Source organism: Malassezia pachydermatis (genome assembly GCF_001278385.1).
Source record: "Malassezia pachydermatis strain CBS 1879 chromosome Unknown scaffold3, whole genome shotgun sequence".
Taxonomy (NCBI): Eukaryota; Fungi; Basidiomycota; class Malasseziomycetes; order Malasseziales; family Malasseziaceae; genus Malassezia; species Malassezia pachydermatis.
In genome coordinates this window covers 242,119-267,710 of record NW_017253140.1, presented here as the reverse complement: position 1 = coordinate 267,710, position 25,592 = coordinate 242,119, and the positions used below count along the sequence as shown (strand labels likewise).

General features: G+C 58.0%; 13 protein-coding genes across 13 annotated transcripts; 8 read left to right on the top strand and 5 right to left on the bottom strand.

The window, feature by feature from the left end:
- Positions 1–831: 831 nt before the first annotated feature.
- Malapachy_0734 (hypothetical protein) lies at positions 832–1,510 on the top strand (the record flags this gene model as incomplete). Its single annotated transcript, XM_018135248.1, has 3 exons — positions 832–1,102; positions 1,133–1,298; positions 1,333–1,510. The coding sequence occupies 3 exons, from the start codon at positions 832–834 to the stop codon at positions 1,508–1,510; spliced, it is 615 nt and encodes a 204-aa protein (XP_017992665.1).
- An 86-nt stretch (positions 1,511–1,596) lies between these two features.
- Positions 1,597–3,285, top strand: Malapachy_0750 (gpi16 subunit gpi transamidase component; the record flags this gene model as incomplete). Its single annotated transcript, XM_018135264.1, has 1 exon — positions 1,597–3,285. The coding sequence occupies one exon, from the start codon at positions 1,597–1,599 to the stop codon at positions 3,283–3,285; it is 1,689 nt and encodes a 562-aa protein (XP_017992536.1).
- A 41-nt stretch (positions 3,286–3,326) lies between these two features.
- On the bottom strand, positions 3,327–6,194 carry Malapachy_0741 (ferric reductase transmembrane component 2 precursor; the record flags this gene model as incomplete). Its single annotated transcript, XM_018135255.1, has 1 exon — positions 3,327–6,194. One exon carries the CDS (start codon positions 6,192–6,194, stop codon positions 3,327–3,329), a length of 2,868 nt encoding a protein of 955 aa, XP_017992337.1.
- A 255-nt stretch (positions 6,195–6,449) lies between these two features.
- On the top strand, positions 6,450–10,514 carry Malapachy_0748 (ribosomal rna-processing protein 12; the record flags this gene model as incomplete). Its single annotated transcript, XM_018135262.1, has 1 exon — positions 6,450–10,514. The coding sequence occupies one exon, from the start codon at positions 6,450–6,452 to the stop codon at positions 10,512–10,514; it is 4,065 nt and encodes a 1,354-aa protein (XP_017992338.1).
- A 65-nt stretch (positions 10,515–10,579) lies between these two features.
- On the bottom strand, positions 10,580–12,499 carry Malapachy_0710 (letm1-domain-containing protein; the record flags this gene model as incomplete). Its single annotated transcript, XM_018135224.1, has 1 exon — positions 10,580–12,499. One exon carries the CDS (start codon positions 12,497–12,499, stop codon positions 10,580–10,582), a length of 1,920 nt encoding a protein of 639 aa, XP_017992551.1.
- A 173-nt stretch (positions 12,500–12,672) lies between these two features.
- Positions 12,673–14,220, top strand: Malapachy_0751 (microtubule binding protein ytm1; the record flags this gene model as incomplete). The annotated part of the gene is made up of 1 exon (XM_018135265.1): positions 12,673–14,220. One exon carries the CDS (start codon positions 12,673–12,675, stop codon positions 14,218–14,220), a length of 1,548 nt encoding a protein of 515 aa, XP_017992535.1.
- A 55-nt stretch (positions 14,221–14,275) lies between these two features.
- On the bottom strand, positions 14,276–16,567 carry Malapachy_0743 (endothelin-converting enzyme 1; the record flags this gene model as incomplete). Its single annotated transcript, XM_018135257.1, has 1 exon — positions 14,276–16,567. One exon carries the CDS (start codon positions 16,565–16,567, stop codon positions 14,276–14,278), a length of 2,292 nt encoding a protein of 763 aa, XP_017992335.1.
- A 108-nt stretch (positions 16,568–16,675) lies between these two features.
- Positions 16,676–18,985, bottom strand: Malapachy_0742 (endothelin-converting enzyme 1; the record flags this gene model as incomplete). Its single annotated transcript, XM_018135256.1, has 1 exon — positions 16,676–18,985. One exon carries the CDS (start codon positions 18,983–18,985, stop codon positions 16,676–16,678), a length of 2,310 nt encoding a protein of 769 aa, XP_017992334.1.
- A 187-nt stretch (positions 18,986–19,172) lies between these two features.
- Malapachy_0752 (hypothetical protein) lies at positions 19,173–20,648 on the top strand (the record flags this gene model as incomplete). Its single annotated transcript, XM_018135266.1, has 1 exon — positions 19,173–20,648. The coding sequence occupies one exon, from the start codon at positions 19,173–19,175 to the stop codon at positions 20,646–20,648; it is 1,476 nt and encodes a 491-aa protein (XP_017992381.1).
- Positions 20,649–20,704: 56 nt separating this feature from the next.
- Malapachy_0731 (hypothetical protein) lies at positions 20,705–21,583 on the top strand (the record flags this gene model as incomplete). The annotated part of the gene is made up of 1 exon (XM_018135245.1): positions 20,705–21,583. One exon carries the CDS (start codon positions 20,705–20,707, stop codon positions 21,581–21,583), a length of 879 nt encoding a protein of 292 aa, XP_017992660.1.
- Positions 21,584–21,676: 93 nt separating this feature from the next.
- On the top strand, positions 21,677–22,570 carry Malapachy_0754 (bna2-tryptophan -dioxygenase; the record flags this gene model as incomplete). Its single annotated transcript, XM_018135268.1, has 1 exon — positions 21,677–22,570. One exon carries the CDS (start codon positions 21,677–21,679, stop codon positions 22,568–22,570), a length of 894 nt encoding a protein of 297 aa, XP_017992377.1.
- A 32-nt stretch (positions 22,571–22,602) lies between these two features.
- Malapachy_0719 (hypothetical protein) lies at positions 22,603–23,103 on the bottom strand (the record flags this gene model as incomplete). Its single annotated transcript, XM_018135233.1, has 4 exons — positions 22,603–22,646; positions 22,676–22,933; positions 22,961–23,053; positions 23,085–23,103. 4 exons carry the CDS (start codon positions 23,101–23,103, stop codon positions 22,603–22,605), a joined length of 414 nt encoding a protein of 137 aa, XP_017992548.1.
- Positions 23,104–23,325: 222 nt separating this feature from the next.
- On the top strand, positions 23,326–25,495 carry Malapachy_0749 (mot2-transcriptional repressor; the record flags this gene model as incomplete). The annotated part of the gene is made up of 4 exons (XM_018135263.1): positions 23,326–23,407; positions 23,452–23,507; positions 23,541–23,728; positions 23,755–25,495. The coding sequence occupies 4 exons, from the start codon at positions 23,326–23,328 to the stop codon at positions 25,493–25,495; spliced, it is 2,067 nt and encodes a 688-aa protein (XP_017992339.1).
- Between the last annotated feature and the right edge of the window lie 97 nt (positions 25,496–25,592).

The window sequence follows — 25,592 nt, the reverse complement described above, 5'->3', positions numbered from 1 at the left end:
CTCTTTAAACTGTTGTCGCAACCTGATACCCCTATGCCATCCTCTCTGCGCATCGCATTCGTAACAGGGCAATCTCTCCTTTTCCCTCAATCAATTTTCGTGATCCAGCTTGAGCACATGATATCTTTAGGGAAAAATGTGATAGAGGAGTCTGAAGACACGGAGAAACGGCGCCGCAAAGTGAGCGCAATGTTAGAACGCCGTTTCGTACGTCACTGCATGGAACATGACCTTCTGTCTTTAGGCTCTACACCTATCTCACGTACTCGCATTCTAGTACTTGCACCATCTACAACACGTATACCCGGCTGGACGCCTAGGCCTCATTGGACTCTTCCAACAGCCTCATCGAAAGGAGAACCATCCGATTCACCCTTGCCTCCGTCTGCCTATGATACGCATGCGCCTACAGTGAATACAAGTGAACCACGTTCGCGCATGAGCTTGCGATCACAGCGTTTACTGTCTCAACAGCGCGTCTCACGCACACCTCTTCCACGCCGGGCGCGCGTACGTGCCAAGCCTGTCTACTTGAAGCTCGAAGGGGGTCTCGCCAGCCCCACACACGTCTCAGCACGTGACATATGGTTCGAATGTGACACGTTGGTATCGGGCTACCGCGACGAACCCTGATGTTCTTGCCGCTTATTGGCTGTAGAGGCTGAGCTTGGGCCTACCTTGTTTATAAGCGAAGTGTAGACTTTCCGCTGTCTCTTGGCTTCAAGGCACAGCCTTCTTTAGCTACTTTCGCTTGCCTGTGACCTCACAGGGAGTCCTTCTATTGCCGTCACCCATTTGGACTCCATCCTTAGCATGAGATTATCTCATCTAATGGGACAGGTATGGGCATGCCTTCTGTCACTTTTGCTTTTTGTGTCGACTGTGCGTGCCCAGAACAAGCCATACAGTGGTGTGGCTGATACTCTTATTGAAGGCACATGGTCTTCAGGAACTGGTGCAGTAACCACAGGTCCCGAATTTTACAATCTTGTGAACAATACATTTAATGTGCCTTCCGTACCAGGACAAGCCTACAGCTTCCATATGATCAACAAAACACACGGCTATTGGGAGCAAGCCTTGTATATTATTCAAAGCAATGGTATGTGTTTAATGTATTCTCATTTTCTAGGCACACGTCCTCTTGGATGCTATACAGCCCAACTAATCTGGCAACACGGAAACTACACGATTTTTCCAGACACATCCATCCGGCTAGACCCTTTCACCGCAGATGGCCGAATGCAATTGCTGGATACTTGTGGTACCAATCCTAATAAAATCTACTACTACTCGCAGTATGTATTCATGATCTTGTACTAACCTGTCTAGATCCGAAGTAATGAAGGGATATGATATCACAACTTACATTCACTATAATGAGCCTACGTACAAGTTACAACTGTACCAGTTCGATGGGCAGCTAAAACCGCCTATGTACTTAAGGTACAAGCCGCCTCAAATGATGCCAACTCAAGGTCTTCACATGATTATGTATGGTCTCATGTAATGTACTTTGTATTTTTTGGATTGTCATTTTTATAGTGCTGAAACTTGGATACCCTTCTTGACCTCCATCTGTTGCTTACGGCAGCCATGCGGCGACTATTCGCCTTATGGCTCTTGGTCGTGCTGCCTGTATGGGCCCTATCAGAGTCCTTCAATGAGACATTAACGCTACACCCTCTGGTCGGTGGTCGTGTTCATGCATCCTTTGCATTTGAGATTGCATCAGAGACAACGTCGCTGCATCATTTCGGGCTTCTGCCACGCGCATTGTGGCAGCCCGTTGTCGCGCAGAATGTATCGGAGCTTCAACTGGCTTTAACAAAAGGACGCTGGCTGTACAATGTATGGGGTGCTCCGTCCTTTGAGACGATGGGAGACGAGTCTGTGGCTAGCGGTGCTGAGGTGTGGGCGGCTATGAGCAACGAGGAAGAGATGTGGCCACGTTGGCGGGTCTTGACGTCGGCCTTAGCGAGCCTTTCATGTGCATCACTGGATGCGATCGATGAGAAAACAACCATTCAGCCATCACATGCCTATTTCACGCATCGGAGCCCGGTCCTACATGCCTACTTGCCGTCAGAAAGTGTGTGCACAGAGAATATTTCACCGCTTCTCAAATTGCTGCCTTGCAAAGGTGGCGCTGGACTAGCGAGCTTGGTCAAGCCCCATTCGATTCTCAGTGCAGAATTCCACAGCGTGGTACTCCATGTCGAGCGGGATGCGACAACGTGGCGTATGAGCCTAAAGGTGCACGCGGTGATGAGGCCCGACACTCTAGGTGCTCATCTGTGGTCGTTTTCGGACATGTTTCAAACGAATTTGCAATCAGTATGTCCTATTGCGACGTCAAGTCGTGTGATTGTACACAGTGACACGGAACCCCAACCGCTGCCGGCGCCTGTCTCGATGGCAGCTGAGGAGGAAGATGAGTTGCTCTCTGACTTGCTACAGGAGGAGGAGGACGACGACGAAGACATGGGCCTGTCGTCGACTCGTGTGGGACCACGCGCCGCATTTATGACTCAGTTGGCTTCTTATACATACGTAACATCCTCGTTGGATGCCTACGACAAGGAACTTGCGCTGCAGTGGACAGCACCGAGTGACAGTCTTCTTCTTCATCCTCCTCCGCTACAGGCGACTCGTCAAGTGCTTGGGTACGGGCAAGAGCACAATACCGTGCGTTTGACGCTGCGGAACAGCCTACCTGCCGAAACTGTGCGAGTGCTGTACTATGATCATATACCGTCGATGTTTTTGCCGCTGCTGCATACCATGCAAGCCTCGGCACAGGTGGATGAGTACGATGAGTCGGATGATATGGTGCGGTATGCGGATGACATTGAGCTGCCGTTTGTCGTAGCGGCCAAGTACACGCCGCCTCGATTGCGAGAGCATATGGGTGCCATGGAATTGACGCTGCGTGTGCCTGCGGGTAGCACAGTGACAGTGACGTATACGCTGATGAAGCATATGCTGCACTACGATGAGCATGTACCCGACCCCCACCGCGGCATGGACTTACCGCCGGCCTTGTTTATGCCGCTGTCCGGCTCCTTTTCGCGGGCCAAAGTGCATGCGCCATGGCCTGTAGCGCGTGTGCAAGCGGCGCGGCTTTATACCTCCCCCAGTTTGCTGGACATGGCTGCGCCGGATTTCTCGATGCCGTACAACATTATTTTGTTCTACTCCACCTTTGTGGCTCTATTTTTTGGAACGCTGCTCAACACTCTTTTGCGGCGCTTCCGTGATATGTATAGTCCGAAAAAAGAGTAGATGAAAGCCTATGTACAATTCTACGACGAATGCTGTCCTTACTATGACTCGTACGATTCGGTAAATAGGTTGGCATGCCCTGAAGCGTCACCGTGCCAAACTTTGCGCAGCTCGATGTGGTGCGATACGGCCATACGCAGCAAGGCCATAAGGCCGGACGGTCCGCAGCCTACAACTGCTGTGCGCCCTTGCGCATTTGTCATTTCCGTGCGGATGATATCGTCTAGAGGTGGGTAGCCAGCCCGTGTGAGTTCTGATACAATGGTATAGTCTTGATATTCTTGCGGGTCCAGGTTGGCCGTCGCTGAGGTCATTGGTATATGAAGTGTGGATGTGCTTGCTTGCTGGGGCGTGGGGCGAAGTGGCTCCATAGGAATGGATTCGTGCGATGGCATAGCAGAAGGAAGGGAGAAATAGTCGTGCTTGGTCGTTGCTGATGTCGAGGTGGGAGGCGGTGGCCAGGCATGATCCGTCGAGGTCTCAATGGGCGTCAGGGGTAAGGGACGTGACGTGTCCAAAGGCATGAGCGCCTCCTGAGGCGTCGAAGCGCCGCTCGCCTCGTCCATGCAGTTGGCTTGAGGCACAATACCCATGGATGCCAAGTCCTTGTCCGCCTGCACATTTGCATGTTGTGTCGCGAACGATTCCATAGGCGCTACACGAGCTCGTGCTGGACGGCGCATGGAGCGCTTGCGTCGGGTACGTTCACGACGAAGTTTGCCTTCTTGCCGGATGAATTCGTTCATGGAGCGATCTGCCAATGTCAGGGGCCCGTCTTCGTCAGGCCCAAACTGCGTAAGATCGTTATCATTAAGCCCCAATGTTTGCATGGCTGCTGTTTGTTGCGCTGGTGCACCTACATCTGGCGTGCTTACACGCAGATTCTCACCCGAGGCGGGGACTGCCAATGTAGGAGCTACCGGCGGCATGGGCGGCGCAGGGGCCACAGGCCGTTCATGCACGCGCGTCACGTACAGCTCTATCCGCAAGTGCGACGGAGGAAGCATTTCGAGACACAAACGAAGCGTGCTGGCAGCCCATTGCACATGTGCATACTCGCGCATCACCCATACGAAATGCACGCGCCGGGTCAAGAACGAACGGCCATAGGCACCATGCACGGATTTGCCCTGCAAATAGTTGGCAATCTTACGGCACAGGTGCTCCAACACTGCCAACCCCAGCGTCACACCCGATCCACCACATACAATTACGCACGTAGAATACGCACCCCAGTCCATACGGGCCGCACTGCCAAAGGGGCCATCCACAATCGCACGCACATGCATTCCATGAACGTGCGAGGCGTGGAGAGATGGCATAGCATTGTCACCGGAAGGCGCAACACTGTCCCACAAGCGACGTGTGAGGCCATTTCGAGCGCGAATCAGAAGTACAATCAGTTGATCCGCATCACGTGGAGCGCGGCCATCTTGATCCTCGGGCAAGAACGCTTTGCCTTTGCGCACATACGACGAGGCGATCGTGAAGGGATGTGACTGAATCCAGCTCAAGGTCGGGAGCATCAGGTACACCCATTGACCAGCGCGCCATGACATCGGCCGCGTGGTACGAAGGACCAGCCTCATCATCTGCCCGGCGAGCGGCTGAATAAACGCATAGCCAGGCTGCAATTGCAGTCGCAAGTCTGCCGAGATAACAGGACGGAATGGCGTAGGCAGAGTCTCCCAGGACGGCGTCGCCATGGGCACATGCTCCGCCGACTCGTTCCACCGCATGGATTCGTCGTCCTTGCCGAATGGGGCAGGTACATCCGTAGGAAGAGGGGACGTATGCATCGTTGAGAGCGTGAGTGGCTTGAGCGTCTGGGGTGACGAGGGCCGGCCATTGATGTACCAGACGCGGCCCAGACGCCAAAGACGTTCGAGGCCCCATAACAAAAAGGCAGCAAGCATCCACCAGCCCAGCTGCGGATGATGGAGCCACGTAGCAATCATGAATCCAATCACACACACAATATGTGTCACATAGAAGAACTCATAATACCGCCGACGGATCGGGCCCACGGACAGAACCACGAGCAGCGTCAAAAAGATGAACGCTGTGATCGCCCAACGGAATCGGCCAATGCCTAGGAGCATAGACCAAAGCCCCGGCTTTACGTGCGCATCCTGGGATACTTGTACGAGCCACAAAATTGTGTGGATGAGTGCGTAGAGCCATAGCAGACGTCCGCCCCAGCGATGGAGGAAAGACAAGGCGTCCATGGAGTATCGCCCAAAAAGGGGGAGCGCCATCAAGGCAAAAGGCGCTTGCTTCAGTGCGAACAAGACGACCAAGGGCGTAAGCGCATTGCAAAAGTCGCCGAATCGCGACCCCATCGACCAGTACGTATGGTATGGCAGCGTGTACGACGGTGGTCTGGTCAGCACGCGTGGGTAGTCACCGAGACCCCATTGCACACCGCGACGCTGTGGCATCGAATGCGCCTTCCGAACTTCGTCCGGCGTAGGAAAGTTGGTGTGCACGTCGAAAATGGACGCACGCGGGTTGATATAGTCGGCGCCGATGAAGGTCAGGCACAGCACAGGCACGAGGATCAGAAGAAGAAGGAGGACGTTGCCTGCTTGCAAGGTCACGTAGGCGGTCTTGTACATCGACTGCTGCCATTTATACCAGACGGAGGCACCTACACGCGTCTTCGGCACGTAATGCATGGTAGCCCACTTGGTCCACACGGCGCCTAAGAAGGAGCGTTGCGTAAGGCCCAGCATGTGCTCAATACCTAGCAGGAGAGCCAAGCATGCAAAGAGGATCCAGAGAATGTACACATATCGCTCCGAGGGGGCACTGAGTTCGTGGGCAGCGAGGTACATCATGCCCTGTGTCCACTCAGGGCTATGGCCCTGAGGTAGGGACGGAGCACCTGTCGACGTCGACGATGGCATGGTCGTTGCAAATCACACCACCGTGCGACTTTTGTCGTTCTTTTCGCCTGCCACTCGTCGTGCCTGGCCAGCCAGGAAGGACCCTGTGTACGCCCTGACGATAGGTCCCAGGGCAACCTACGCGTCGGTGTTCCTGTGGCATCGTGCTTTGACATATCACGTGGCATGACTAAAGCGCCGCCTACAAATTTTTTTGTAGGCCCTCCTCGACGCAGCCCAACGTCGGCTCGTGCAGCGGACGACGAGAGCAACGCGATGTCGGCATCTATGTCGGCAGAAGATGGAGCTACGTCTTCGGATACATACAATGCAGTCGAGCGCCGTCTTGGTCTACTAGATGCGCTCTCGCGTATTCGTCATCTGAAAGACTCCAAGCTGGAGAACCAACGTGCACCTGCGCAGCTGCTTGTCGCTATTGAGGCGACCTTGGCCGAGCGTGCAGCACAGGAACAACAAGAAACAGGGCCTACGCAATACTTCCTAGCTCTGGAAAGTTTACTGAGTGCGGAGGAGCCTGGCGAGGATGTGCATGCTTCGTCTGTGTACCTTCTCAGCCTTGTCCTGCCGTACGTCGCGCCTGGCGTCGTACGTGCAAAGAGCTTGGCCCTGCTAAGCGCTGTAGCGGCGCCCTTGGCTGAGCCCCACGGTGCGAGTGAGCATATGAATGCACGTATCCGATCGGCGTTGGGCGTCGTCGAGGCGTTGCTTGAGATGGTCCCAGTGAAGGACCGAACGCACTTGGAGCGGGAGCGGACGTGGCTTACGGTATGGGACCTGGTCCTCTCTCTTTGTATGGATGCCCGTCCCAAAGTGCGCCGACGTGCGCACGATCTCGTGCGCCACATCCTGGGATTGCCGGCATGGTCGCATGACCATCCCTATGCGTCGCGTACGATGGCGTGGGCGGCACGGACACTGCAACATGTGGCAGAAGCTCGTGGCGGCCCTGTAACGACCCAAGGCGGCAAGCCCACCTACGACAAGAAGAGTGGACAGGCGCGGCATGCCAAGAGTGCCGCGGCAGCGCGGCAACAAGCCGCGTCGGAAGGCGCAGCGAGTAGCGGTATCTGGGTCTGCCAGCTTTTGCAAGGTTTGGTCGCATTGGTGCCGCCCAAGACCACGGCGACTCTGGTCCCAGCGCTGCTACTGCTGCCTGCCCTGCAAAATCCGTTCCTGACAGTGGCTGTGTACGACGTCTTTGCCGCGCTCTTCCGCTCACCCCGAGCCGAGGCTATGAGCACCGAAGCGATGCTGGCGGCGTCCACGGCCCTGGACCAACCTGCGCGCGACGTGACACTGCTCGCGCAGACGGTCTCAGCCTTGCTTGACGAGAGCGCGGTGCCTGCGTCCACCGACGTGCAGACGCTGCCGTCGTACATGGGCGTGCTGGAATCGTGCATGGTGACCTACTCGGCCGCGTCGCCCACCGCGGCGTGGGCGTTGGTCCCTACGTTGTGGCAGCAGACATGGCACTTGGCACTCTCGGCGCAATCCGATGCATCGCGGTCCTCGCCCAGCGTGCGTGTGGCAGGCCGGACGTTGCTCCAGGCGCTCGTGCGCTATTGTGTGCCAGAAGAAGCGGTGGCAGAAGCACTTACAGCATCGACGTCGCCTCTTCGTACGATGCTCGACTCGGTGAAGGATGCGCTGGGCACGCATGCGCTGCGCTACGCGCATGCACGTGCCGACATTCTGCCTGTTCTGTCGAGCTGCTTGCAGCGTCTGCGCTACCCTCTTGAGCCTCGTCAGGCGCCGCCGGCGGAAACGTTGCTGATGGACCAAGTCGTGCATGTGGCGTCTCTGCGAACCCAACGCGACTTTGATGCGCGGGCCGAAGCGGATGCGGTCCTGGGCACGGCCGTGGAAGTGTGTGGGCCTGCGCGTATCTTGGCTGTGCTGCCCCTGCAATTGCTCGACGACGAAGGCCGGCCTAATATGCAGGGTACGGGCCGTGCGTGGATGCTGCCGTTGCTGCGTGCGCACATTACCAACACAAACCTACAGCACTTTGTCGAGGCGATGGTCCCGCTCAGTGAGGCGCTCTTCGAGCTGCGTGTGCGCGCTGAGCAGCCGACCGATGGCACGGCGCCCCGGCCTGTGGAGGCCAAAGTAATGGAGGCGCTGATCGAGCAGATTTGGGCGTGCTTCCCTGGCTACTGTGATCTGGCGCGCGATGTGCCTACGGCGCTTACGCCGCGGGTGCTGGAGCTGTTGGTCCAGGTGCTGCGTACGCAACGTGCGCTGCGTCCCAGTGTACTCAAGGGCTTGGAATGGCTCGTGCAGCGTACCGAGTCGCTCGTGGCTTCGCAAGCGCCGGCCGACCAACTGCAGCGCCAGTTTGGTGTGGATCAGGCACAAGGCCAAGCGACACTGGCGCATTTGCGTTCGTTGGCAGGTGTGCTGCTCGCTTCGTTGTTCAACCTACTCTCTGAACTGCCTGCGCAGGAACGTGCCTACGTCATGGAATGCATTCGAACCTACTTGGCGATTCTTGATGCGCCCAGCATTGCGCAGACCTTTAGCAAAGTGGCCGCGATGCTCACACAGGCGCTGCAAACGTACGAGCCAAGCATGCCGGCGCCGGGTATGCCGGAGCCGAATAGCCCACGCTACGTCCCGCCTGTGCCGCATACGATGATGGATCTGCTATTGGCGCTGGTCCCGCATCTCAAGAAAGCGGAAGCGATCCAGCTGGTCGACATGTGTGCCCATGTCCTGCCGGTGGCCGATAGCAGCTTGCAAAAGAAAGCATACCGTGCGTTGGCCCGCCTGCTGACAGGTGACGAGGCCGAGGCCCTGCGTAGCCACTTTGGCACAGCCGCGCTCGTCTCGCAATGGCTCACATTGGACGTGCAGCCTGGTGCCGTGCGTGATCGCTTGCAGTTGCTGCTGGCCCTGCTCCCACACTGGCCCAACGATCAGCTTGGCCTGCTGGGCAGTGTCGTGCCGGAAGCCGTGCTGGGCACCAAGGAAGCCAACCAGGGCGCACGAGAAGCGGCGTACGACCTGCTTGTGGAGATGGGGCATCGTATGGCGCAAGGTGGTACAATCCATCGTGCACAGGCCGGCGCGGCGAACGCAGAGACGGCGTCGGTGGACGCCTCCGTGCAGGAGCTGGTCATGATGGTCGCGGCGGGCTTGGCCGGCGCGAGTCCACGTATGATTGGCGCTTCGATTACAGCGTTGGCCCGGTTGTTGTACGAATTCCACACGACCTTGCCAGCCGACACGGTGCGTGAGCTGCTTGCGACCATGCTCGTGTTCCTCGAGAGCACGAACCGTGAAATTGTGAAGGGCGCCTTGGGTTTCTGCAAGGTGGCTTTGGTCGCATTGCCTGCGCCGGACGTGGAAAGCACGCTGCCCACCTTGGTCCCGGCGCTGCTGCATGTCCGCCATGTGCACAAGAACCACTTCAAGGGCCGTGTGCGCCACTTGATCGAGCGCTTGCTGCGTCGCTTTGGCGAGAAGGCCATTGAAGTGCATGTCGATGCCGAGAACCAGCGTCTGCTGGCCAACATTCGCAAGCGCAAGGAACGCGCGAAGCGCCGTCGTGCGCAGGCGTCGACGCACGAAGGCGAGGAAGAGACGGACTGGGCGCCAGCGAAGAGCGTAGGTGTCGATGCCTTCGAAGAGGCGCTGTACGGCAGTGCCTCGGAATCGGAATCGGACGGCGACGAGGATGCGGAGGAAAAGGCGACGCGACCGAAGGCGCGCTTGCCGAACCAGGGCCGCCAGCGTCGCGCGAAGCACCGCGAAGACGATACCTATTTGCTGGAAGACAACGATACGCCGATGAATCTGCTGGATGCCTCCACGGTGAGTGCGATTCGCTCGCATGTACGTGCCAAGCCACGCCGCGAGCCTGGCCAGGAAGCCAAGTCGTTCCAAGTCGATGATATGGGCCGCCTGCACATTCAGGACGAGGCGGCGGCCGCCGCGGCGGACGGGCCGGAGGCCGCGGCTATGGCGACGGAAGGCCATGCGTACATGGACAAGTCGCTGGGTGTGGACGGCTTTACGCACCGTGGACGTGGCGGGGCGGTCAAGTTCAACAAGAACAACAAGCGCACACGGGCCCAGGAGCGCCGAGACGACGAGGAGGAGGAGGCAGAGACAGCCAGTCACGCGCCCCGCCGACCGAAGCGCGGCAAGCAGGCCATTGGCTCCGAGTTCCGTGCACGTCGCGCCGAGGGCGATGTGCAGAAGAACGGCATGAGCCCCTATGCGTACGTGCCCTTGTCGTCGGTGGCGGGCAAGCGCAAGGGCAAGCCTGCTGCAAAACTGGCGATCACCGGGAAGCACAAGGCCAAGCGTACGTAAGAGAAGTAGGCGTTTTGTAGCGAATTTCTGTACATTCTGTCAGTGGGTCGATCTATCAACGACGGCTATGCATCTTCGACAATGTCGCTCATTCGAGGCTTTTTCGATTGAAGACGCTCACTTTCCTTCTGAATATCCTTCACTGTACCTCCATGCGTGGTCTCCAAGCCCTTTTCTTGGCTTGCAAGCTCTAGCACATCATCCAGTGGCACAAGGCCATCCAGGTCCACATCGAGCTTGTCCACAAGCTTGTGGAGCACCTCTTCATCGGGGCGGTGCTTGATCAAACGGAGCGCCTGCTCGAGATCACTCACACTGATCTTGCCGGTCGAGCTCGCCTCGATGAGGTTCATGCGACCGCCCACGTCCTTGTCAAACTCTTCCAGCTGTTTATCAATGCGCTTGAGCATCGAGCGGATTTTGCGGTACAGACTCTTCTTGCGCGGCATGTTGTCATCCCCTTCGACCGTGTCTTCACGCTCCTCCGGCGGCAAGTCGTTCATCAACTGCTGCAGATCCTGGCGCTCACGCAGCACTGACGACTTGGCACTCAAAATCGACAGCGCCTCGCCCAGTTCCGTCAGCTGCTCGTGCGTCATGCGGGCATCGTCGGCATCTTTCTGCGTCGAGGGCACAATCTTGGACGCTTCCGTAGCCTCCGAATCCTTCCGCGACTTGGCCGCATCGCGCGCAGCTTGCTCCTCTTCTTCCTGCTCGGCCTCATCCTCAATCAATTCTTCTTGCTCTTGCAGCACCTCCAAGCGCTGCTTGTTCGTAGCAGACTCCTTGCTGAAGTTGAGCTCCGCCTCGTTCAGCAGCGACTCTGGCAGCGAACTCATGGTCAGTTCAAGCGCCTTGATTTGCATGTCTTGGTACGTCGCATTCGGATCCTCAGACTCACCCAGAAAGTAGAACGCACGACTAAGGATCAGAAGCGTACCACTGATGTGCTCGCGAATGTGCAGCTTGATCCACACGTCCAGGCCCTCCTTGAGCTGCTCCTGCGTACGGTCATGCGACCAAACACCACGCGACTGGCACGCCGCGAGGAGTTCCTGGTACGACATGGAATCCGAGCCTTCATTGCTAATCACCAAATCGTCCTGACGAATACGAGAGAGCGCATGACGGATTTGGAATCGCAGGTAGTTGTCTGTACCAAACGCCGACAATTGCATGTACCGAGAAATCGACACTAGTTGCGGCCGCGTCAAGTTCTCCAGCGCTAGCTCATCGTCAAACAGTTTCGCCACCTGGATGACTTCTTGCTTGGAGGGATGCTGTCCGATGCGCACCTTGTGATAAAAGTCTTGGAACGCTTCCGAGTCTCGCACGGTATGCGACACCTGCAAGCCACCTGCTTTGATCGACTCCTGCAAGAACTTGGCCATCTCAATACGAAGCTTAAGAAGACGTCGTCGCTTTTCTTCCGCAGCGAATTTGCTTTCAAACGTGCTAGGAAGCATATTCGGGAAGATTTTCAGGGCCACAGGAAGCAAGAGCTCAGCGGCAGGAATGATCACAAATGGAATGAACGGAATCAGACGAAGCAAGTCACCCATCGTGCGTCGCAACTGACGGTGTTCACGACGTGTGAGTGTGTAGCCCAAAATCATGCGGCGTAGCAGACGGAAGGAAATGCTAATTTCCTTGCCGAGCAGCTTCGTGCCATGCCAGTAATGCAGCGCTTCTTCCTTCACCTTGTTCCATACACGTGTTGGAAGACTCTGCTTAGGCTCTTCCGGCGTGACCACATCCTTTCCCTTTGACGGCATCGCACGCGGCGGCGATGTCGACAAGGCTCGCACAGACAGGAGCGCCGGCCCAGACACGCCACGAAGCTCATCGTGTGCGGACAAGAGACCAATACGCAGCATCATGGGCGGCGTGCGCACAGGCATACACACGCCACTACGATGCAACACTGACGCACCACGCCATTTCGTAGGCACCGACGCAAGTCGGCGGCTCAGTGTGTGCGACATGGCCTAGCAAGTGGTTCGTTCGGACGTGAGGCCGGCGGCGCCTGGAGCGCCCACGCGGCCTCTCACGTGCACACGTGCACAGGCCGCCTGGCACTAGCGTCTTCGCCACGTGGCATGCGCGCACTTTTTTTTTCTGCCTGCCACTTCGCCGGGGTCAGCTCGACGTGACGACGATGCAGCTGGAGGACGATGGCGCGACAGCGTCGCTGGGCGGTGGTAGTGGTGTGAGTGCACCGGCTACGATGCCTATTCGTCTTCGTACGTCGCTGCCTGGATGCTCGATTCCCTATGTGCCATACATGGTGCCTGTGACATGGCGTCGTTCGCAGCTTTCCACGTTGGTCAACAAAGTGTTGGCAGCGGCCCAGGGCAGTGAGACGGAGGGCGATGCCAAGTACAAATCGGTACCTTTTGACTTTATTGTGAATGGAGAGCTTCTTCGATGCAGCTTGGAAGAATACCTGGCGCAGCACGGCGAGAGTGCCGAGTCTGCGTTGGAGCTGGAGTACATTCGGAGTACGCTCCCGCCAGCCTTTAAAGATGCCGCACGACAGGACGACTGGGTCTCATCGATCGATGCGAGGCGGCCTGGTGTGGTCCTTACGGCATCGTACGATGGACGTACGCGTGTGTATGATCTGGATGCGTTGACGAGCGAGCCTCAAACGTACACGCCATCGTACGCGACGGATGTATCGCTGACCTCCGCACGATGGCTTCAGCTGGCAGGTGATGTGCAGACACTGGCGACAGGTAGTATGGATGGCACCGTCGCCGTATGGCGTGTGCCGGCTGTGCCTGGCGCCTCATCGCCTATTCCCATTGTGCAAGCCATGGAGCTGCGGCACCATACGTCGCCTGTTTCGACCATCGATACGTATGTGCGTGGCGACCGCGCTGCTGTGCTGAGTGCCGGCTGGGATGGCACCATCGCCTTGTGGGATGTGCCAGCGGACGCGCCCATCTCGACGTCCAGGGCGCCTGCCGACGAGGGCGCCCCGACAAAGAAGCGACGCGGCGCACGTGGCGCCCAAGCGCCCAGCCAGGCTGAGGCCTCGACGGTACAGCCACCCATGGCGCCGACCATGGTGCTGCACCATGTCGTACCTACGCTCGGTGCGTCGGCGGCCAAGGCCCTGGGCACAGCGCCTACGCCTGGCGCCAATGCCCGCACGCTGGCCTCGTTTGATCAGGGCGATCGTCGTATTTGGAGTGCAGGCTGGGATGGCGCTGTCAAGTGCTGGGATGTGGAAGCAGGTGGTGTGCTGCAAAGCCAGAAGCAGTCAGACAAGGTAGCGCTGGCTCTTGACCCTGTGCGTGGTGCTCACCCAGCCTCGGCACACCCAGAAGTGATGACGGGACATATGGACCACTCGATTGCGCTCTACGATTTCCGGGATGCTGTGACGAATGCGGCTGTGGCCATTGCAAATGCCCATGCGGCGCCTGTTAGTGCGTTGCGGACACATCCCACCTCGTCGCACCTTTTTGCCTCGGGGGCGTACGATGGCCGCATCAAAGTATGGGATGTGCGTTCGCCCAAGCAGGCGCTCTTTGCACTGTCGCAGCCGGTGTCTGTGTCGCGGGCTCGTCCCACAGCCTCTGCGCAAAAGATTCTGGGCCTCGATTGGACGCCGGAGGGCGATCGCCTCGTGGCAGGAGGCGAGGACTGCTGCGTGTCCGTATACCAAGGCCAAGCGATCGGCGTAGAACATGTATAGAAGTAGGAAAGAATACACTATGGGCGTGGCCTGCCCTACGAAGAGGGCAGGCACCTTACCAAATGTCGCAACGTGTTTGCTCGTCGTGGACAAACGAGGTGGGCCCTGCGCGGCATCCAAACGCCTTGGCAAACGGTGGGAAGTTGGCCAGCGCGCCATTCACACGGAACCGCTCGGGGGAGTGCGGATCCGTCTTGATCAAGCGGACGGCCTCCTCGGTCCGCTGCTGAGAAGCCCAGATCTGTGCGAACGAAAGGAAAAACAGCTGCTCCTGCGTCATGTCATCAAGGCCAGGCAAGCGTCGGTTCTGCTCGTACACTTTCAGGCCGCCATACTGCATCGTGGCTTGCCATGCGCGGTAGCTCTGTGCAAGGCCGCCGGCATCCGCCACGTCTTCGCCAACGGTGAGTCGGCTTTGGATATACGCACGACCGCCCTTGCCGTCGTCCATGGAGTAGTTGCCGTATTGCGCTTCGATGCACGCCTGGCGCTCCTCATAGGCCTTGGCCGTCGCAGGTGTCCACCAGTCGCGCAAGTAGCCCTTCGCATCGTACAACCGGCCATGCGGATCAAACGCATGCGACAGTTCGTGACCTGCCACCATACCGATCGCGGCGAACTGCATGTACATCGGCCAGGCACTGTCGAAGAACGGCGGCTGCAAAATGCCGGCTGGGAATACAATCTGGTTGAACGGTGGAATGTACTCGGCATTTACCATGACTGTCGTCATATCGCCGAGGCCACGTAGATTCAGTGGCGCGCCTAGGTACGACCATGCCTTCGTCGACTGCCATCGTCGAGCAGCGAGCTCGTTGGCGTACGCGTCGTCCGTCGCAGGCAGATCCGTGTACCATGCCTGCATCGCATGAGCGCTCTTTGTCTTGGGCTCGTCAGGGAAGCCTATACGAATGGTCATCGCCTCCGCCTTGGCACGCGCAGCGTCTCGTGTATCGTCGTCCAGCCAGGGAATCGTATCCAAGCGATGGTAAAACGCTTGCCGAAGTGCCTCGATCAGCTCGGTCATACGCACACGGTCCCCTGGCTTCAAGGCTCGCTTCACGTAGTAACGGCCGGCCATGAAACCGAGCGCGCGATTCACACGCTGCACACATACATGCGACCGATCCATCTCCGTGTCGGGCGCCAGGCCCTGCAATGCATTGCGAAGACGGCGCCCTGGCTGGGCCAACGGAGCGTCAGGGCTCAGCCACGCACCGGCATGAAGCACCATTTTCCACTGGGCATACGCTTGGCGCGTCGCAGCCGAGGTAGAGCGCCACACGGCATCGAGATCGTGCAGGTACGCTTTGCTTCGTACGATGACACGGTGCGGCGACGTACGTGCGCCCATTGCGGCAAAGTACGCGTGCCAGTCCACAGAGGGGCACAGACGCTGAAGTTCTTTGAATGTCATCGGATTGTACACGTCCATAGGATCCGACATGGCGACAGCCGAGGGCGTAATGGCGGCCAACTTGGATTCCAGCGCGACGACATCGTCGGCCTGCGCGGTGGTGAAGGGCACGTCCACAGCACGCAGCGATCGGGCGGCCATGTGCACGGCCTCCTTGAATAGATGCATTGTATCATTGTCCTGGTAGTACGTGGGATCTGGCAAGCTTAGGCCGCTTGGCGCCACCACGGGTGTGCCTATCGTGGGTGCCTCGCCTTCGTCGCCTTCAATCGATACGTCGAACCATGCCGGGAAGTCATACTGATGCAAGTACGCCACGCTCTTTGCGACGGCGGCGCTCGAGTGGCCGGATGGCATGGCCTCAATTGTGGCGCGAAGAGGCGCATCGCCCTGCTGCGCCAGCGCCGAGGTGTTCATGCACGACGCATACCACGTCTGTAGCTTGTGTACATTCGCACGATCGACATTGCTCCAAGCATCGTCCACAGGCCCAGTAAAGATGGAGCGCAAAACAGCCTCATTGTTCGTATCCACGTCGTCAAATATGCCAATCCGGCTTTTATCGTCCGGGAGGCTATGCGACGCGCGCCAGCCGCCGGTCGCATACTCGTAAAAGTCGTCGCAAGGATCGGCGGTGGTATTCATGGAGCGCATAAGCCCCGTAGCAGCCATCACACACTCGCGTGATATGCATACTTGGTCCAACACACGCCGATCGTCCAGCCCTGCGACTTGGATGATGGCAAAGACGAGGAGACACAGCCATGCGAACAGGACAAACAAATCGCGTGGCCGTGCTTTGCTGGGATGGTACTTGTCTTGCCATTTCTTTCGTGCCTCATTGATGGAATCTGCCAGACTTGTGCGCCGCGTTGGTGGCGTGCGCTGCGCCAGAAGCGGCGTCCGTTCCGAGACCCTCCTGGCGGGCATGACAGACGGTCGGACAGACGACGCGGCCCCCGCGTGGAGGTGGAGGCTCTTTCCAGGGCGACGCCGCGCGGCCCCCGTACGACAATGCTACCCAATATGCCTACTAGTCTACCAAATCTCACAACGGTCTGCTGCCTTTAGCGCCATGTTATCACGGCCGGCCTTGCATCCAAAGGCCTTGGCAAACGGCGGGAAGTTGACAAGCGCACCATTCACGCGGTACTTGGTCGGCGAGTGTGGGTCCGTCTTGATGCGCTTCAACGCCTCGCCCTGACGAATGTTGCGGGCCCATGCAGCACCGTACGCAAGGAAGAAGAGTTGCTCATGGGTGTACTCGGACAGACCAGGCAGAAGCATGTTACGACGCAGCGTCTCCGAGCCGCCCTTCTCCAGCAAGTGCTTCCATGCGCCGTAGCTCTGCGCAAGACCACCGGCATCCGCCACATCCTCGCCGATCGTCATCTTGCTTTGCACGTACACCACACCACCGTCACCATCAGGCCAAGTGTAGTTGCCATACTGCTCTTCCAAGCATCGCTGACGCTCTTCAAACTTCGCCGACGTCTCCTTCGTCCACCAATCGCGCAAGTAGCCGTGGCTGTCGAACAGACGACCAGACGGATCAAAGGCATGCGAAAGCTCGTGGCCGGCCGTCGTGCCGAGCGCACCGTACTGCAAGTACATGGGCCACGTCGGGTCAAAGTACGGCTTCTGCAGCAGGCCAGCAGGGAACACAATCTCGTTCTGGTCCGCATTGTACTCGGCATTGACCTCCGCCGTCATCATATCGCCAATCAGGCCCAAGTTCAGCTCGCCGCCCATCGGCTCCCACATACGACGCACTTGGAACTGACGTGCGGCCATTTCGTTGGCATAGTGCGAGTCCGACACACGCAGGTCTTTGTACCAGTCGTGGATCTCTGTGGCACTGGTCGAGTCCGGATTCGTGGGGTAGCCGACCTTGATCTTGAGCGCCTCCGCCTTCGCCTTGGCATTCTCGCGCGTCTTCGCATCGAGCCACGCGAGCTTCTTCAGGCGGCGGTAGAACGACTTGCGGATGGCCTCAATCATATCCTCAATCTGCGACTTGCTGTCCGGCCCGAACGTCTCCTTCGCGTAGAAACGACCTGCCATGAAACCAAGGGACTTGGTCACCGACTCCAAGCACACCGCCTCGCGGTTCTCCTCCGTGTCCAAGTCCACACCCGTCACGTAGTTCGCCAGACGACGAGCGGGCTGCGACAGGGGCACGTCAGGGCCCAAGAACACACCAGCCGTACGAATTACGCTCCAGTACATGTACGCATGCAGCGTCTCGTCCCGCGTCGACGACAAGAGCTTGTTCAGCTTGCGCATGTACTTCTCACTAGCGACAATCACCTTGTGCGGGTGCACATCCGGGCTCATGGCGTCCAAGTATGTCGTCCAATCAATCGCCGAGACAAGCGACTGCACATCCTTCACCGACATGGGGTTGTACACGTTGATGGGGTCCGCAATCCACACGGCATCTGGCTGAATCGCAGCAAGCGCCTTCTCAAAGTCCAGCACGTCGTCGACCACCTTCGAAGAAAGATCCACGCTCGACGTATGCACGTCACGCAGCGCGTCCATGGCCTCCATCATAAGCTGGCGGTACAGCTTCAGCGTGTCCTTGTCCTCGTAGTACGAGGCATCCGGCAGGCCCAGCTGGCCAGGCGATAGGTTCGGCGTCGCCGTGGTCGGTGCCTTGCCAGGATCGCCCGTGACTTCCGTGTGGACCAAGACATGGAAGCCGTTCTTGTGCATCCAAGTGAGGCCTGCCGTCAACGACTGTCCTTTGGGCGCCTTGTGCAACACATGGTACAGGTCCTGGAGCGTGTGCAGCAACGGCTCGGCGCCCTCCTTGTTCTGTTGACGTGTGTTTTGGCACGTCTCGTAGTAGTCACGCAACTTCGACAGGCTCTGACGATCCGCCTGCGAGAGCGAAGCGTCAGACACAGGCGACTCAAGGATGCGCAATAGAACCTTGTTGTTGTTCTCCGTGACAAACTGACCGATACCGAACAGGCCCGTGTCGTCAGGGATCTCGTGTGTAGCGCGCCAGCCGCCCGTAGAGTACTCGTAAAAGTCGTCACAGGGGTCCGCGGTCTCGTTCAAGGAGCTCAGCAGCTCGAAAGCCGTAATCACACAGTCACGCGACGTACACACGCGCGACATCACACGGCGGTTGTCGCTCTTCATCGTGCGGAATACGCCGAACGCGGCCAGTGCAAGGAGCAGCAGGACAAGAAGGCCTTCCACAATACGGAAACGACGCATCTTGGCTATCATCGCCGAGCTACGGCGCCCCTCAGGCACCATAGGCGCATCATTCTCCGGGTCAGCCAACAGACGATCCGTCTCTCTTCGCGTCGTTGCGTCGTTGCGAGGCGACATGGTAAAATGCAAGGAACCAATCTCTTTCGCGGTCGTCCCTCTTCCTGTGGTCCTGGGCCCCACGAGAAAGGCTAGCATTGCCTCCACCGATTGGATAAGCAGCGTGGCAGGGCGGCGCGTCTCGTGACTCCGTGGGAGGACGCGCGTGCGTGGCCCACCGTCCTCGCTCGAGCCACCTGCCGCGAGGATGTTTGGGCGTGTAGGGCGTGGCCTGCGGACCGCAGCTGGCCCCTGGCGGACGCCTACGACGACAGCCCTACCTTTCTGCCGCCCATGGCATAGTTCCCCTGTAGTGTCGCGTGCGCGCGCGCCACCATCGTCCAAAAGCAAAAGGGCGTCGGTACCCTCAGCCACCGCTACGGCGGCCAATACACTTCGACGGTTCCTGGAAGAACGTGGGATCTTGGCCAAGGCCGATACACGTTTTGACTTCATCTCCCGCAAAGCTGTGCCGCCCGGTCCATCGCCGTATGCCCTACGTCGAGCTCGCCTACCCAGCGCCAAAGCCAAAGCGCTCGCACTGGAAAGCAAAGCCCTGCGTGAGCAAGTCGCTTCACAGCAGGCCCCGATACCGTCGCGCACCGAGCTAGGCCCGTCAAACGCCATTCAACCTTGGCACGAAGATGATACGCGGCCCACCCTGCCCCTCACAGCCATGCGCATTCCATCGAGCGACCTGCCCGAAGCCGCGGCATTTGCTACGGCCCAATCGTACAATTTCGACGTATTGCTCAGCAGCGGGCGCTTGCCGGCCAATTGGGTATGGCTCGAGGACCGAGAGGTGATCTACATTCCTGCATGGCCTGCGCCGACGACAGGCGAACCTGTGGGCAGCGTGTTTATTTTCCGCTCGGGATGCTACACGACATGGGGCTTATCGCCCGAGCAGAACGCAGCGTTCTACAATGAAGTGCTACGTGACGATCATGTCCCTGTGGAGCAGCATCAATACACAGTCGCGGGCGACGAGGCCATGGAGTTTGTACGTCTGCCGAACGAAGCGACGCGGATCGTCGGCGACTTGATCGTGCTGGGCCAGCCGCCTGAACAGCCAGATCGTCCCAGCCGCCTATCCCATACATCAAGCACACCAGGCACACCGAAATCAAACGCCCACGGCCCTTCGCTGAGCTTGCAAGCTCGTTTGGCCTTCTCGCAAGGGTTGGCGGCCTCAGCTCGTTTGACAGTGCAAGAATCTGTCTTGTCCGAGTACGCAACGGGCGTAGCGCCCATCCCTGAGCTCCTGGAAGCGAATGGAAAAGTACCGCTATCGCGTCGCGATGTGATTCGCAAGTTGGGCTCCCTTTTACGCATTCGACAACGCCTGAACTTGGATCGGGATAACTTTATTGACGATCCTGAGCTGTACTGGGAAAACAGTCATATGGAGGCATTGTACCGAAGTATATGCACCGCCCTCGACATGAAGCCACGTATCGAGTCGATGAATGCCAAACTCAACCACTGCGAAAATTTGCTGGAGGTCCTGCGCGCTCTGCTGACTGAAGAGTCGAGTCACCGTATGGAGCTGATTATTATCTATTTGATTGCGTTCGAAGTGGCAATGGCGCTGGTGAGCCACGAATATATCCCTACGCCTCTGACGATGTGGCACTGGCTCAGGGGCACAGACGCCGCACTCACGAGCCCTGCGACCATATAGCCAAATAGCCCTCGCACGGTTCGTCGCAGGTTTCCTCTCACCTCCACTTTGACACGATGGCTCCGCCCAAATGGAGCCTGTCGCTCAAAGGCGCCATGGCGCCGGCCAAAGCACCAGCCGCAGGGCAGGCGCGCCTGCAGTTTGATGAAGAGGATGCACCATCTCATGTGCCTAACCCCAGCTCGCGATCAGCAGCGCCTGTATCGAAAGCTGTGCGGCGGCAACAGGCAGAGGCGGAAGCGATCGATGCCAGTACATTTGACTACGATGGTGTCTATGATAAGATGAAGCAAGTTGAGCGCGATATGCGCCAGGCGAAAAAGGAAGAAGATAAATCCAGGAAGCCGAAGTATATGCAAAACTTTATGGAGGCTGCTGAAATTCGTGAGCGCGATCGACTGCGTGCCGAGTCCAAAATGATTCAGCGCCAACGAGCCGCCGAAGGGGATGAGTTTGCCGGCAAAGAGGCCTTTGTAACCTCTGCGTACAAGGAGCAGCAAGAAGAGCTCCAACGTGCGGAAGAAGAAGAAAGTATTCGTGAAGCGCGGGAACGGCAACGAAGTCGAGGCGTCGCTGCCTTCCACCAAAAGATCTTGGACGAGGAAAGTCGGCGAAGGCAAGCGACTGTCGATGCCCTAGCTGATCTGAAGCCAGACGATGCAGCAGCTGCGCCAGTATCGGAAGAAGTAACAGACCGGATGAAGGCCGAGCAGGCAGCCAAGCAAGGCCTGAAAGTGGAACTGAACGATGACCACCAAATTGTCGATCGACGTGATCTTTTGCAGCGTGGCTTGAACGTCATGCGCAAACGCAAAGAGCCGGACAACGAAACGCAGGACACACCCCCAGTTTCATCTCGCGCGAAACGAAGTCAGCTCATGGAGGAAGCGCTGCTGGCCAAGCTCATGGGCAGCGACGAAGAGGACAGCTCATAGGATACCCACATACTCTCATAGCTCCAGGTAGAAGACGTGGAGGTAGTAATCTCACTCCACCTGCGCCGTCAACTGTCATTGGCCACCACCACGATGACACACGACGTGTATATATGGGCGGTGGACGTTTCGCGGTGGAATGCAGTGGCGTATTCCCGTGTTGAGGGAAAGAACACGCAGCGGCTGCCATGGATGGATGCGTTGGACGAGGAAATCGCTTTTTTTCTAGATGCCTACGACACGAAAGCGGCAGCGAAGGTACGCCGTTACTTGCGCGGTGTGGATCGCATACGTGCCTTGGTGGCTACGGTCATGGCACGTGTCATGCTCATGGAAAACGATCCTACCTGTGCATGGAAGGATATTGAGATCACGACCACGCCTGGAGGTCGTCCCTATGTCAAGCAGCCAGCCACGGTGCAGCATTGGGACTGGAACGCCTCGCATGATGGAGATTGGGTCGTGATGGCGTATACCAAAGAAGGACGCGTAGGCGCTGATGTCATGGAGGTGGGTCTGCCTTCGTTTGAGAAAAGTAGTCGTACATTCTGCGAGACGTTGAAGCAGTCCATGACGTCGGCAGAGTATGAATGGATTCTAGAAAGTGGCTCAGAAGATCTCATGTTGTCCCGCCTGATGGATTTATGGACGTACAAAGAAGCGTTTACCAAGAATATTGGCGCAGGCCTAGGCTTTGATTTCCGCCGAGTTCAAGTACTGCGCGATGCGAACGATGACATGGCCCTGAGTATCGATGGGCAACGTAACGATCGATACCGCTTCATCCAAGTGGATTTACCACATGGTCAAGCACAGCGATCTCATACAAACCATTCACGTATTGCGGTGGTGCACGGCCCCTTGCCAGCGCCGTATCCGGGGCAACATGCGCCTGTCCCATGCACCGAGGCCCAGCAACAAGGATGGCTCCGTACATGGACAGTGGATGAATTTCTAGACTATGCACATACACAGCATCAACGGTGATGCAAGGAGAAGGATGACAATGCTACAAGTCTTCAGAACTCGTCAGGGGTATGAAAGAAGGCGCCGTAGGTCATCACTGCATGGTTAGGACTTTTGCATACGTACTTGTACCATAGATGAGGACACCTCCGCCCAGAGATAAGAGAGCTGCTGTGCCTGTGATGATACTAGTATGAGCCAGCATGAGTGGCAGCGCCACGCCAGTCATGAGAAGCAGTCCTGTGAGGAAGTAGCCAAAGTCCAAGTACGCACTATAGGTCAGTGAGGATGGAATAACGCACTTGTTGTAATCCGAAAAGCTATCAGCACCAGCCAATCCGCCGAACAGAACATTCGGTGCAGGGGCCAAAGCAAAGGAAACCGCTGCAATGTAAGACAAGCGTGACATACCTGACCAAAACGGCATCCAGTTCGACCATAGCGCACAAGAGAGGATGACCATCAAGAACCCTAGGGCCAATGTGAAAGAGAGGAAGATTACAGCTGCCCAAGTTAGTGGATCGTCGCGACGTACTATTGATCCCCCCCGACATGATCCCTGCGCACGCACGTCCAAAGGCCGTGGTCAGGGTCGTAGACCGACCTGGGGACGAGGTCTTATCATCCACATGGCACCCACGTGGACTCGGCCGATGAGATGTTTTCTGCCCAGGCAACGACCTGCGATGGCATTACGTTTGAGAAGTCGCCACGCTCAAGCGTGCCGGTATAGAGTGCAACGATTTCGCAAGACTAGGTGATTCTAGGTGGTAGAGATGGTGAGGCGATCTGGTGGGGCGTCGACAAGTACATCTTCGTACGGAGTCGCGCCGCACAGCGCGTCGAATAGCGATCATGGTACGTATAAGGCAGGACGTCAGTCGTGTGGGCTCACACGTCAGGTGCTGCCAAGAGTGATCACCGCTCTTGGCAAGATGCGTACATGGACGATGAAGTGGTATGTGTATCGCGTAGGTAACTTACATGCTAGATGGAATGCCCTCTGTGTCTGGAGGAAATTGACATTTCGGATGTCAACTTCAAGCCATGCCCCTGTGGGTACCAAATCTGTCGGTTCTGCTGGCACCATATCAAGCAGAACTTGAACGGACGGTGCCCAGCGTGCCGACGCAAGTACTCAGATCAGGCCATTGAATTCAAGCCTATGACGACAGAAGAGTGTGTATGCTCCTGACTAACGCCAGAATCATGCGTTTGACCAATGCGAAAAAGAACAAGGAGCGAGAAAAGAAGGAGATGGAGGCCAGCAACCGGAAGCATCTCGCGAACATGCGTGTGGTGCAGAAGAATTTGGTGTATGTGGTCGGCCTAAGTCCCAAACTCGCGCGGGAAGAATTCATTCCTACGCTCAAGGGTCCTGACTACTTTGGCCAGTACGGCAAAGTCGCCAAGATTTTGATCAGCAAGCGCATTTCCTCGCACAAATACGGCCATGGCTCGCATGACCCGTCGATCGGTGTGTATGTGACGTACCAGAGCAAAGAAGATGCTGCTCGTGCGATCGTCGCGATTGACGGCAGCAAAGAGCCTGGGGGCCGTATTATTCGCGCGAGCTACGGAACGACGAAATACTGCACAGCGTACCTACGCAATATGCCATGCTCCAATCCTGGGTGTACGTATCTGCACGAGCCTGGGGAGGAAGCCGATTCGTTCACCAAGGAAGACTTGGCGACGTTGCGGCATGCTGCTAAAGATACCGAGAACAAAATCAAACCTGCCTCCATGCATCTCATGCCGATTACGGCGAAGAAGCCGATGGACTCGCCTGTGTTGGCCACGGCATCGCTGGCCACGCCGAACGAGTCGACCGAAGGCTCGGCGCTGCCGCGCACGGCGTCGTGGGCCGCCGCTGGGCGTCCTGCTATGACGGCGCAGGATGCGTCGACGGTCATCGCGCCGGGGCCGCATGATACGCAAGCCTTCCCTGGCCTGTCCGCTGTGAAAGAGGCGGCTGTGGCCAAGGCGGCGCCAGCCAAAGCCAAGTTGGCTCGCAGCGATGCGGCGCTACCGGCGGAGATCGATGCGGGCGTGAAGGAGCCGGCGGCGATGGGGTCTGTCGCATCTGAGGAGGGAGTCGATACGGGGACGTACGGCGCTCGTACGACGTCAGCGCAGGACGAGACGCCCGCCTCGCCTGCCGTGCCGAGGAAGGACACGACGTCGTTTCCGTCCATTGATTGGACGCTCGCGAGCTTTGGGGATGGCGACTTTACGTTTTACTGGCCATCGCTGCCGACCCATGCGAAGGAGAAGCCGAGTCCGATGGCGCTGGATCCATTGACATGGGACGATCGGGATGCGTCATCGACGTATACGCCGTACCAAGGCACGTTCAACCCCTTTGACGAGCAGCTCACCGACGCCGCATGGCCGTCCATGAAAGCACGCACCGCCTCGGGACCGCCGGGCCTCGCTAGCGATGGCAGCGCGACGCCTCGTCATGCCGCGATGTACTCGGCGCCTGCCTCCGAAGGCGGCTGGCCCACTACGCCAGGCTCGCCTGTGGTCGGCCCAGCGCCGCGCGGGCCGGAAGAGCAGCGCTCAGCGGCCGCTGCGTTGTTGGCGGCGCGTGCGCGTCAGCTGCAAGAGGCTGGCGAGAACGTGCCGGCGCAGTCGATGGCGAATGTGCGTACGCGGCTGGCTCGGCAGCAGCAAGCCCAGGCGCAAGCGCAAGCAGGCCAGAACGGCGATTCGCAATCGCTCCTTGCGCTTCTTCGTCGAATCCAAGATGCGCCCTCGACAACGGACAGCGGTAGCGGGACGCCGCGGGCGCAGACGCCTGTGGCCATGACGCCGCCGCCGGGTCTGCAGCCCGTGACGGGCAAGCCAAATATGGCGACAGGTCTGCTCCTTGCGCAGCTGCTGGGCACGCCGCCAACGCAGCAGACGGACACGTTCGTAAATATGCCGAGCGTGCCATAGACATAGTGTACATACGCCTGTGCGTCTCTTCCCGGGCGACGTAGATGTACACCCACGTACCATACGAGGGTAGTAGCGCGGCGAGCGAGATGTGGAG